At 38.8% G+C, this 13,929-nt stretch overlaps 1 gene segment (V, D, J or C); it reads right to left on the bottom strand.

Annotated features, from left to right (window-relative positions):
- Positions 1-3,809: 3,809 nt before the first annotated feature.
- Positions 3,810-4,391, bottom strand: LOC100719020 (immunoglobulin heavy variable 3-23-like). The segment is given in 2 exon segments: positions 3,810-4,189; positions 4,290-4,391. Coding segments are annotated over 2 exon segments (411 nt in total).
- Between the last annotated feature and the right edge of the window lie 9,538 nt (positions 4,392-13,929).

Genomic DNA, 13,929 nt, shown 5'->3' with positions numbered 1-13,929 from the left:
ATTTTAGAAGTTTAAGAATGTTTAATTGTTATGCACACACTGTAGGAAGAGCAATTCTACAAAATGTGTGCTACTCCATGCTTCAAACATCCTGAACCCTCCTGCCTGGGGGCATGCAAGATATGCAGATCTGCAACCCAGAAAACAGATACAAAACAAAACAAAAAACAAACAAACAAAAAACAAGCAAATAACAGCAACAGATCATATAAAAGCAATAGAATTGCTTCAAGAATTTTCAGCTTACAGAGAATTTAGTTGAATTTAAGGTAATCATGGAACAAATGACAATTATTCAAGGCTATACTTCCAAAATGTGCATGATACTCATGAATTCCATCCTGGCCATTATAGACACTTTGTTCTGGAGTCAACTGGGCAATGAGAGCGTGACTAAAAAAAATTAACTTCTCCCCACAGAACAAGTCAACCTATTCACATGATGATGAGGAGGGAGAGGAGTGTGTGCAGATCTGCAAGGAGAGGAGGAAGAGAAGGAAGCAGAGGAAGAACAGAAGGTTGATTTTGTTTTTGAGAAAGGGTATCACTGTGCAGTTCCTGTTCTCCTTATTTCACTATGGAAGCCATTGACTACAGCCCAGCAATCAGCACAGACTGACAAATATTGCCATATTTTTTCTAGACAAAATACATTACCAAGTACACTGCCCAAGGTTCTGTGCATTGTGGTGATTTCTCTTCGCTACTGAACATCAGATACTCCTGATATGGGCTGCTATTCTGCAGGGGTATATTTCAATGTGTGGTGCCTCCAAAATTCCCAGAATTCTCTGCAAATTAGGTCACAGTGCTCTCTTCTTCTGAAGCTGGTCATAAGCTACCTGCCAGGAGGCCATACATAAGTGCTGCTAAACTAATGGGTACAAAATAAGGGAAGGAGCCCCTGGGCATTTGGGCAGTTTCCTCATGTGCCTGTCTTAGGCCCAGTGATGCTGCCCTGCCTTGATAATGTGTGCACCTCCTTCATTTCAGGATTAGCTGTAACTGTGAATTTCCAATTGTTAATAGACCAGTGACATCCAGGTCATGATGGGCAGCTTGGATCACAAGGTTACCTGGTATCACTTGTTCAAATTTTGGTTCCATTGAGGCCAGTTAGCATGGGAAGAGCAGTCTCTCAAATGTAGAGTAGCTATCTTCAGGGGATGACTGAAACTTCCTGCAAAATTGTAAATGTCTCTGCTGTTAAATACCTGTAGTGTTCGGTCTGAGAACCTAAACAAAATCCCTGTCTTTCACTGAAACCTGGAATTTCCAATTGATCTATTGGATAATATGGGCCTGTGACAGGAGAGTCTCCCCAGAAGCCTCTTGCAGAGCATGCAGAACTGGAGGGAAACTGGATTTTTAGTGATTCTCCTACAGAAGCTTGTCCTGGTCGTTTTCCTTATAGAAACCAACCTGTTATCCTTGTCAGAAGAGATCGAGTCCTGTCAGTTATGGAGGAAGGCTGTTGCTCTTCTTAGCAGAGCTAAGAAGAGCATAGCTATCCAACACTTAGATTGAGCACCAATTACAGGATCCAGGCAGATGCCTCAGCATGCAGCTTCAGATCCTTTATCCTACTGGCACAGACTTTCTAGATTCCACCAATGACCTTTGGGCCTTTCTAGTGCAGAACCTTGACAAAGATTTGCAAGAGACATTGTTGTTTACTCTAGGCCTCCAGTTTGAGTTGCGGAACACAATGCTATGAATTCCAGGTCCTTAGCTGCATTATTTGTGTCTCTGATGTGTATACAGATCTCCTGCTCTCTTCTGAATTTTACTTATCAGCTGTATAATATAAAACAATCCTATATATTATGTGTTCCATATTAAATTTATTTTCTTGTAAATTCTAACTACACCATTAACTGTAACTTTAATGCTCAGCCTTAAAAGATACCTGAAGAAAAAGTGAGGGTGCTAAAAGGGAAAGAATTCAATTCTACATATTGGGATGGAGATATTTGTGAGTACCGTGATGAGGGGAAGCATAATAAATTCCTGAACTCCAGTGAGATTCTCTTGCCAGGTGAAGAAATTTCCCTCCTCACTGGGCTCAGAATAATCACACACACACACACACACACACACACACACACACACACACACACAATGTAAATGTTGGCCTCCCATCACTTACCTGAGGAAACTCAGTCTGGTTACCAAGCACGATAATGCTGACACTTTTCAAGTCCCACACTCAACATCCACCCAAACCTTTAGCCCTGTATTCATAGTCAAATCGCAGAAGGCTTGTAATGGGCTATGGTGCGGTGTGATCCATGAGGAGGTATACTATTCTCCCAAAGAGTATGTTATTTTCATAATTCCTATCAGCAGTGTCCTGCTAAGCAAGTGTGGTAATGGGTTTTATGTATGCAGGACAATGGTGTCAAAAACATAGCCTGGATCAAGGTGAGTGTTTGGATTTGTACCCCTTGTAAAGAGATTAAGAAGTGGGTAAGTTGGCTTGACCATATAAGGCAGCACTGAGGAGAACAAAGGTGAGAGGATTGTTCTGAGCTTAAGGCCATCCTGGGCTACCAGTGTGGTCAAGACCAGCCTGAATTCCTGTCTCAAAATATCAGAGAGAGAGAGAGAGAGAGAGAGAGAGAGAGAGAGAGAGACAGAGACAGAGACAGAAAGAGACAGAGAGAGCCCTGAAGGAAGCTTCATGTCTGGACTCACACTGAGTTCCCCACACCATGGCTTGTATGGTAATATATGGCTGTGTCCCTCGATCTGTGGCTGGTCATCTTGAGATGCAGTGGGGCCTTAGCACTGCAATGGAGATGGTGAATCAGCCCTTCACAGGGTCAGCATAGTGTGTTTCACCATCACAGTAAATGCTGGTAGCCCTTTCCCTGGATCTTGTAGGCCCTGTTCATCTAGCAATCAGGAAAGGTGAGTCCAGAGGCTGCATGGAAGTGTCTCTAGGATACTCTGGACTGCACCAGCTGCACCTCACTCTGGACACCTCCAAACACAGGAATATTTTGATTTCTATGCTGTTTATTTCATTGAATAAATTTGCATCATTGAAACATTTGAGGTCATAAAAATGATACAAATATATGATTCAGTGTCATCTCAAGTTTGCAATTTATTAGTTTGTAAATGATCTTTTATGGAAAAAAGTAAATATTAACGTGTGGCATTTATCAGTAACGTGTGCTTAGAACATACTTTAGAAAAACTAGCTGATAGAAAGTTCAATCAAATGAAAACTGATAATTATAGAAATCTCTGAATGCCATGGTACTTAGTATCATGGTTTTTACTGAATTAAATTCTTATTAAGAGTGCAGCTCAAGCCCATTTTAATGTGATTTTTTATTGTGAGTAGGCAGAAATGTGATTTGTGTACCATGCATCTGAAGGATACTCTTTCTTATTTGTCCAACATATTATCTGTGAGAGAAATGTAAGACTATGTATTTATAGGCATTCTTGCAAATTTATACTGTATTTTACTAATTTGTTTTTTGAGACATTATAAAATATTTAAAAAAATTTTTCTCCTCTTTTAACAAGAACTACAGAATGCAAAATACACACTTTCAATGATGGACAACAACAAATTGTAATACACTATTTTGTTATACTGGATTACTTGTTTTTAGTCAGACATTTTGGGTTTTAATTGTTTTTTTTTTCTGTAGTATGGACATTAATATTTGTTTCTTTGCTGTTAATATTAGCCTGTAGCATCATTTTTGAGAATGTCACAATGCTAACCTAAAATAATAAAATGATAAAAATCATGTCCTCTTATGGTACTCTGTGCTGTGGGCCTGGTGCGACCCCTGCTGGTATTAAGCGTCCCTACACGGAGGTTTATGACTGACTCCCACTGAGGTTTTCTTCACTGTGTCTGTTGTACAGTAATACATGGCGGTGTCCTCAGGTCTCAGGCTGCTCATCTGCAGATACAGCGTGTTCTTGCCGTTGTCCCGGGAGATGGTGAATCGGCCCTTCACGGAGTCTGCGTAGTATGTGCTACTACCATCATTATAGATAGCAGAGATCCATTCCAGCCCCTTCCCTGGAGCCTGGCGGATACAGTTCATCCAGTAGCTACTGAAAGTGAATCCTGAAGCCACGCAGGAGAGTCTCAGGGACTCCCCAGGCTTCACCAAGCCTCCACCAGACTCCATGAGCTGCACCTCAGCCTGGACACCTGCAAACAAAGAGATATCCTGTTCAGGATACTGTCATTGAGGTCCACTGTGAAACCCACATATTGACGTCTTTAGCACATTTTGTTCTAAATAATTTACCTTTGAAAACTGCAAACAGGAAAGCCCAGATCAGGGACAGCTGCATGGTGAGTCTGTGCTCAGTCCTGATCTCTGAGTGGGAACAGCTGAGCACCAAGCCTGGCCTCCTCTGCAGAGCTGAAGGTGAGGGTTGGTCTGGTTTTCATCAGCACAGGGAGCTGCTATTTGCATTTCCTACTGCTATATACATAGCTCTGAGGGTGAAAATTCACACAAAGCTCTGCTATCCTGGGATATGCAATGAACGTGACAGGGAGTTTGGCAACAATGATTTCATTCAAGACAATATTAGAACTCACTGTGAGATAATGTCTTGGTATCTCTATCTCTTCATGTCCTTTTATGTCACCTGTTCATATGAAATGCATTTCTACTCAACTTATCTGCTTTATGAAAGTTTCAGAATGAGTTACCTTTCCTATAGGAAAGCTTTTGTGCAGTAAATTTTCTTCCAAATAGCTGAGCCTACACTCCCCAATGTGTGAACAAATTGCTTCTTGTTCCAAGTCCTGAACAGTGCTCACATACCTGGTCATGAGCCTATCCCTCACCCTTTATGCTGGGATAATATGTGTGACATTGTGCATTCTGCTGATTGCTGAATCTGTTTATAATTAAAAAATTAAAAGAAAGAATGATATTAAGATAAAAGAGGACATAACAAAATTATAACACAGGTCAGGACCGAACAATTTAAGCAATGTAGTGTTTCCCCACAAGATAACCAGACATTACAGTCGCTACCAGTGTCTTTTTTCTTGAAATATTTGAGTATAACTTCATATATCGCTTGCTGAACTTTAAAAACAAAAAAACAGTGTTTCCATGGATATCTTATAATGACTCTCTTAATTTCAACTGTCATTATGTCTCTATTTGTCTATATTTAAACATTGATAATTTTTGACAAATATAACACATCAACTGCTGAAAATAAAGTGTGCACCAGAAATACATTAACATACATGGACACTTGCGCAACAGCAGACAGAGTCTCAGTAATGTGCACACATGTCATCCTCAATGTGTCTTGAAACTCCTCTGCAATCCCTCCCTCCTGCCCACTCCAGCCTGAATCCATTCCCAGGAAGCTCACAAGGACACCTGTGTTGCTTTTCAATTTCAACATTCATACAAAGAGTGCAACCCTATAACTGTGGTGATGTTTGAAACAAAATATTTATTTGCAAGGCCTTCAAAATATCACGTGTTCAGCATTCATGGACACATATGTGGATTAATTTTCTAAACTATGAAAAGTGATCTGGGAATATAGCTCAGTGCTAGCCTTCTTGCCTGTTGACTCTGAGGCCTTTTCTTCCCCAGTAATGCAAAAACAACAGAAAATGAACAGTCAAACAGAAATGAGATATAAAATATTTGATTTTAGCTCTTCAGTGAATTTGTTAATGGTTATTTAGATATTCTAGGCTTCTGGTAATTACAAAGAAAGCTGCTCATCATCTTGCAAATGTAGACACATGAAAAGTTGGACTTTCTTTACAATCAGCAGTATAACCATAACCAAAACCCACTGTATTAACAGTAAATTAAAGAATTTTCTTAAGAACATCAAAGAATTAAGTTAAAAGGCAATAAAAATACTGAATCTGGGGATATTGGGCTGACATTAAAAAAAAAAAAAAAAAAAAAAAAAAAAAAAAAAAAAAAAAAAAAAAACAGGTCATAGACTCACTACCTGGACTGAGGTCACCACATGTCATGGGATAAGAAGATGAGCAGTTGGAAGCAATTAATGAATTACTACACACTGTCCATGCTGGAGCATCACAGTGTGAGGATAACAGATGTACATAATAGGAGGGGAGTGTGTCTACTTTGTGGCTGTAAAAATGCACTACAAAGAGAAACTTATGTGAAAAATGGATTTTTCCTTGTACTTCTGGATAGTAAAACTTTAAGAACAGGCAATTACAGATTTAGTATCTAGCAGGAGGTAGCTGTGTTTCTCCAAAAGTTGTCCTCATTCTGAACTCTTAGTTTTCCAGAGAGATGCACCCTATGTGTCTCCATTGCAGGGAGGCAAAAGAAGAGATCAGCTGATGTCTGAAGAACCCTGATCTCATCTAGATGCTCAGGATGCTCGGCGAATTTTCCCAGAAAACTCATTGCTCATCATATCCTCGAGGGGGCAAATGAGCTGTAATATGGAAGCCCTGAGGGCCCCAGGATTTTTCAATTACAGCTTTCTCTCCTGTCCCCATCCTGTTTTATCTCCTACTAAAGTCACATTAATTCCTCACAGTGGCCCTAGATTTAGAAATATTAATTTAAGCGTCTGAGATAAATACATCTGCATGAACAATGCATCAGATGTGGATGACTCTGCTAAATTAATACTTACAAAATGAACCATGCTCAGTGTTTCCTGAATGAAGTGTTGGGCTTGGAATAAGGTGGACATTTCCAATCCACAGAGCCAATGTAATGGATTAACGACTTCCACAACCCACAAAAACCTGGTGCAACAACAATTCTAACTCATGACCGGCAGTTATCCACTTGACTTCATGTCACTGTGATAGAGAGTAACAATTGGACAAAGTCTACGCAGCTATTAGCTGACTCCATATCAGTGTAATCTCAAACCCAGTGGCTCCCACACTGGCCTTGTAAGGTGAGAGCTTTGCAGCCAAGGAGTCTTGTGACAATGGGGCAATACCAGTCTGCCAAGGCCATGTGCTTGAGCGTGTCTCTCTGCTGACCCTCACCCCATCCTTGTGCTGGTGTTGCCTCTGTAAGGGTCTTTGCAGTGAACCCCCATCCTGCAGTGGTTCCTACCTGTGTCTGCAATGCTATGGCTTGGCTTCAAACCCAGGCAGCAGCATCAATGCACCAAACTTCTAGCCCCCTGTACAGGGAGTGTTCCATGGACAGAGTAGTCTGTGTACACTGTTGTATCAGTCACTGTGTCCATATTTCTCTTGCAAACTCGGATGCCACACTTAAGGATAGAGAACCAGGTGGTCCTAAAATATTTGGGGCTGACACTTGAGAAAACCCTAACAAATGAGAATGGAGGGCACAGACTGACCATCTCTGACCTTGTCAGTCTCTCAAGTCCCTGACTTCTGCTCCTGTGGTGGGAATGATAGCCTCTAAATGCCATTTGTTTCAGTTTCCTATTTTCTTGTGGGTCAGCATCTGGCTGGTCTCAGTCTAGGCTGCTCTCCCTACCTTATGATCCCTTCACAGGACTTGAGTGTTCACTTTAGTAAGTCTTGTGTCATTTATAACTTAGCCAGTCTGGGAAATTTCCTAATTATTAACTTTCCCTTCCTTTTAGTTCTTATTCCACCCTGTCCTGTTGCTCCTTCCAATCAATCATTGTATCATTAGAAATGAACTCTGTTGTATCGTTTCTATGCACCTGGGTGTGTCTGTTGCATTATGCTTAAAACTCTACATATGGTGTCAGCATTACCATGCATAGAGATTTTCCACTACGTTTTAAACTGTAAATGAGGATTTTTCATTGTTAGTTTTCTCCAGAGTTGCATTAGGTGTTATAGCTTTTGGTTTATCTTTTTAATGGTATTCTACATGTATTTTACCCACAAACAATAAGATCAAATTTCACATGTACAATTAAGGGAAATTGTGCATATTAAATCATTTCTCATTGTACTGTAACAATGCTTAGTCTGTGGGTTCATCACAATAAGGAACCATGACTATTTCTAATTATTCATTGGAAAATGCATGTCCTCATAGTCCCTGGAAGCTGTAGGGATAATTTCAGTGTGCAATTACTGTGAAAAGTTTAGATGTTATATGTCACCAGAGTCACACAGGAGGAAAATTTTGCATTCATTGGGATGTTTCAATCCCTATACATGCAAAAACAGGAATGTTAAATTGATTTTTAATGGTGAAGAATATCTATGCTTGGGTAAAATTTCTTCAACTATCCCCTTTGCATTTGTAGACTTGTAGTTAGTTTCTAAGTTGTGGTTACAATGCAGAATTTTTATAGGAATGTGAACTTCTATGGTTTTTTTTCAAATGTGAGTTTTCAACACTCTTACTAATTACCAAAGATGTAAATCCTATGAATAATTCATTTTGTGAATGTCAAAAGATCCTAAACTACTTGCAGAGCAGCTGTGAAATCACAGATTCTCATCCTGTTTCCTGAGAGCTCTAGTGTCAGTGCATCTCCATCAGTATGTGTCTTGCCTTTCAAATTTGCCCGAACCATACAGTGGGAAATAAAATGAAAAAAATATTATTTTGCTAAAACTGATATTAGTTTGCTAAGATTTGTGTGTGATATAAGCACTCTCTTTTATTTGAAGCTTAAGAGAATTTTATATTGAAAGGAAATCCACAAACGGAGTATTGGATCTGTACTCACTTTGACCTGGTCAGATTGTGGGGAATGCAGGAATGAAAAGGGATGGTTAAATATGAAATTTGGGAAAATATTTCACACTACTGTTTTGGTGGTTGTTACAGATTTATTGCAATGTACTCACAAAAATGAAGGTTGAAATTTGAATTGGTGACATGGTTGCTATCTAAATGATTTCAACCAGTTTGTTAATGATTCAGGTTGATAGTTATAAAATGTTATATAGTTTCACTTGCATGAAGAACATATAATGAAAGACACACACGGCCCATTATTACTCCAATTCCATAGAGGGAAGTGAGTCACAGGAGGCTGAGGAGTGAGGAGGACACAGAGTCCCAGCAGTTCAGGTCCCCCAGTGTCTCAGTGCAGCTGATCCTGTGCTGGGACCAGGACCGGCTGGCTTCTGGGCCATGTGCTCACCCTGAGTGCTCCTCAGCTCCCACTGAAGTGACTGCACATCTCTGGGCTGTGAGAAGCAGGATCTGTGGGTCCTGATCTCTGCAGAGGTGAGGGTTGTGGCTGGCCTCACTCTATGCACCCATCACTATGGCTCAAACTTCCATCCAGATCTTTACCATGTTCCCTGAGTTTCACTGGGAACTGGATCAGATGTACACAGCAGAATCTTATTTGACACAGTGATAATTGGAGTCCTTCACAGTGGAGAATGTGTTTTCCTTTAAAAATAAACTGAGACTTCAGAGGTAAGAAAAGACATAAAATCACAATATCAGGGATAAGTATCATATGGAGAAAATTGCAAACCTGACAGGAAACTATCTTTCACCTTGCTTTACGTGTGCTTTTGGTCTGCATACATGAGACAAACTTATACATAAAGTATACTGAATTGAAAGAAATAGATGAAACGCAGGTATTCTATCATACATCAGTGAATGTGAAGAAAAATATGTATATATTTGGAAATGAAGAATTTTATATTAATAGCTTTTTTTAAAGAAAAAATCTTTATTTCATTAAATTAGTATTTATGGTGGTTGTCAGGAAAGAAAAGTTAAAAAGAGCTGTTTTGTCTTTCTTTTCTATTTTTTAAATATTGGAATGAGTCTAAAGATCAGAAATACCTTTATTTTCCTTAATGGGCATTTAGTACAATAATATCAGCTCACACCTCTAAATAAAATTCAATTTGTGCCACTTACTCACACGGGAGTTTGAGAACAAGGACAGGAGGACAGAACAATGAGTCAGTAGTATAAATTTTATGATCTGTGCCACTTTGATACAAATTTGTGAAATCAGAAACTGTGAACAAATTTGACAACTTGTCTAATGTCTGAGTAGTTTTAAAACATCATTTGTTTCAACATTATAATTGAGTGCTTTTGTTTATTACAATCTTTATGGTAATCCAAAGGGTTGTGAAATTAAACTATGAAAGAACTGTGTCATGACAAATATTGCCAACAAGATTATAGCTTTATTCTATTTTAATAAGAGTGTGTACTGTGCATTTTCTTAGTTGCAGATAACATTATACCTAGCAAATTTTTCTACATGGTAAATCTTTGTGATTTTCATGATGGAAATCATTATTTTTAACGAACCAAAATTATTGAGACCTCTCGATATCATATGAGATATCTGCATGTTGCATATTTCTAACAGACTTTGTACCTACCACTGCTTTGTACATAAGTTTTGTTCCCTATTTTAAGTTCAAGAGTATGATAAATTAGCATAAACAATCAACTATATTTCAGTTGAATCTTCCAGTTTCTCATGAAGTTCAAACAGTTTTGTAGTTGGAAGAATGTGTGTGTAAACCCTCCATTTAACTCCTGACGTTATCAGATTTAACTATCAGTGCCAGACATAACAAATCTCAGGGTCCAGTGGACTTCCCAATTGTCAACTCATTCCATCCCACACAGCTTCACAGCCCCACAATTAAGGTCAATGACTGTCAGCACGAAGCTCAGGGGCCTCACAGCGTCCTTTCCATTGTCTCTTCTCCTCTGCCAACTTGATTTTTATGGTGTTTGTTTGTTTGAATAAAGTTATAACATTGAAACACTTGAGGTGACATTTAAAAGATACATGAGGATTTCATTCAGTGTCATCTCAACCCTATTATACTAGAATATTTCAAGTATATTTATAAAAGATCTTTTATGGAAAAAAGTAAATGTATGAAATAATAAATATATGAACTGTATCAATAATGTTGGCAACAAATAAATTTTGAAATTTTGAAATTTTGGGACCAACTGAAAAATTCAAAACTATTCAAAACTTTGAATTCCTTGATTTTCAGTATCATCAATTTTATTGAATTAATTTCTTATTATGGTGTGTAGTTTTAAAAATTTTTCTGACACAATTATGTGATTTTACTGTGTGTAGATGGGAAAGTCACTTGTATGGTATCATACAACTGTCAGGTAGTTTTTGTTTTTATTTTATTTTATTTTATTAGTAGATTCTTGCTATATGTATAACATAGGTAACCTTGGCCTATGAGACACATGTAAGGTCACGTATTTATAGGATTTTTAAATGTATACACTGTATTTTTCTAAATAGTTTATATATGTTATAAAATAAAACTATTTTTCTTCATTATGCATAGGATACAAAATATAAAAATTTACATTTTCAGTAACAGATTTCCTAACTGTATTATACTATTTGATTGAATTAATTCTGTTTAGGTTTTTTTTTTAAATTAGATAATTAATTATGTGGGGGATTCTGTGGCATTTTACATAGTTTGCTCCAGTACCCCTTACTATTATCTTTTAAAATGTCATGAAGCCAACCTGAAGCAATAAAATGCTTTAATACCTGCACTCTTGGGAGAGATTCTGTGCTCTTTGTGTCTTGAGTACTCCTTGATGGTCCTCAATGCTCCTGCATGTAGGTTTTTCTCTGGGATTTCATTGATGTCTTCGTACGGTGTCTCTCGCACAGTAGTACAAGGCCATGTCCTCGGGTCTCAGGCTGCTCATCTGAAGATGCAGCATGTTATTGCTGTTTCCCTGGAGATGGTGAATGAGTCCTTCATGGAGTCTGCATAGCCTGTGCTGCTGCCTTAAGTACTGATGTATGAGATCCACTCCAGCCCTTTACCTAGAGCTTGGTGGAACAAGTTCATGCTATAATCACTGAAGGTGAATCCAGAAGCAGGAGAGTCTCAGGGATCCCTCTGACTACACCAAGCTTCCCCAGGACTCCACCAGCTGCACCTAACCTTGGACACCTGATAGCAGAGAGATAACCTGCTGTCACACATGTCTATTGTTTATCCCATTCGTGCCACTGAAGCATTCAGATTTTACTGTTTTTTATGAATTAACTTTTAAAAAGGCAAGAAGTAAAACCAGCTCAGTGCCAGCTCCATAGTGAGATATCTGGGCTCAGTGTTGATCAGTAAGTGGGAACAGTTGGGCATTGAGAGCTAGGCTCCTCTGCAGAGCTGCAGGTCAGGCTGCATTGGGTTTCATCAGCATAGTAAGACCCTATTTGCATGGCTTCTTATAGATATGGACAGTTCTATTCTGGAAGCCTCATAGAAATGCCCAATGCACATGAGAGGGTTTAGAGATTTGTTTTGTAATATTCCTAATATACAGAAAACGAGGTTTTTTTTTCATATCAGTCATCTGATCTGTCTTTTTATTCTTACCAATATGTAACTAGTAGATTTGGTAACTTCACAGGATTGCAAAGATGTACACCAAATGACAAGCATGATGCACTATGATATGTGACATCATAGGCTATAAATCATCCTGTCTGTGAGGTACTAAAACCTTGACACAGAACTCTATGGCATGGTGAGCAATTCCAAGACAGAGTGTTCATGATTCACTATGACTGTGATATATATATCTTCTTCTAATGAGAGAATATGACAATATTAGTGAGCATTCTATTCTATTCATAAATGAGCAGACCAAAAACATCTTTTTCAAAACTATGTTCAAGAATCTGACATCTTTTCTCACCTCTGGAGAGGTAAGACATTATTCAGAAAATACGCCCTTATTATATTGATGATGAAAAAAGTATATACATTAGATGTTCATTTTAATGATGGACTAATGATATATATTTTGACAAAATATTAAAAACAGTTATATATTCACAAAACCATGCCCATTTTCAAGATTCCTAGTGTATGGACTCATAAATTCTCCTCTCATTTTCCATGAAAATTGCTTCCTATAAATTTTTTCCGTTATTTCTGAAACTGAAACTTTTATGGTTGTATGTGATAGTTCCCTCTCATGGTGACTAAAATAGTAGACTAAATTTACACGATGATCATGAGAACTGTGTATTCCAAAGCATCTATGTTCCTAAGATTCACAGTCTTTTTTCCAGTATATACAAGTTACTACAGTTCTCCCAAGAACTAATGTGAAGAAGATAAAATACAGGTGTAAAAAATTCTGTCAAAACCAAAATCCCTTTTTCTGTGCAGTCTGGAGACCTCACCAGTGGACTGGAGAGAGCAAACACTGTGTGCTCTCAGCAGTGTGTGACACTAAGACAGAGGGGAAACTTAGACATTAAACATTGGGAAGCTCTCAGTCCGGAGCCTCCTTCTCTGCACCACCTATGGGGCCGAACCTGGTTCCCTGCAGATCCCCAGGTCTGTGTGCTGGTGCCGAGCTTTCTCAACTGGTTGTGAACCCTCAGTCTTGGTCTCATGCATCCCCTCTTCTTGGTCCTGTGCACCTACTGCTGGCCCTCAGAGCCCCCTCCTGGTTCCCCATCAACATTTATGAAAAGTAATAGTAAATAAGCAGGAATTCTGTACGATTTGGAACATTATCATGAGTGCTAAGCTGTTTATATAAATCTCCAAATCTCGCAAGATTAGGAAGAGCCAGAGAAAATGAAGAACCAGAGGAAATGAATAATTGTTGCAATTCCAAGCAGTTGGACAAAAGTGGCTCCCAAAAAAATGGGATTCCCAGAAGGGATGCACAAACTCTGCTGTGATGCCACACATGCTCTCATAGGACAAGACCGGATGAACCAGGCAGTCAAAGTCCTACATAAAGCAGAAGATCTTTGTTGGCAGTCATTTTCAGGAGACCTTAATGGGCTGGAGGAAGACCCACAGGAAGCACTGGACTCATTCATTGTCAGATGTCCTGCATTCTGCAGCTTCAGGTCATAAAGAGGAAAGTTTGGAGCTTTTCAATCATAGAATACAACTCGAGCCCACAGAGGAGGTATTAAAATTGTAATTGCAAATAACACAAGTCCCATTAGTAAGAGGTCTAG

The sequence above is a fragment of the Cavia porcellus genome, unplaced genomic scaffold, assembly GCF_034190915.1.
Source record: "Cavia porcellus strain 051 isolate PalLab524CR breed Dunkin Hartley unplaced genomic scaffold, mCavPor4.1 scaffold_8, whole genome shotgun sequence".
In the NCBI taxonomy this organism is placed as follows: Eukaryota; Metazoa; Chordata; class Mammalia; order Rodentia; family Caviidae; genus Cavia; species Cavia porcellus.
The sequence above is the reverse complement of the archived record's forward strand: the minus strand, read 5'-3'. Positions and strand labels throughout refer to the sequence as shown.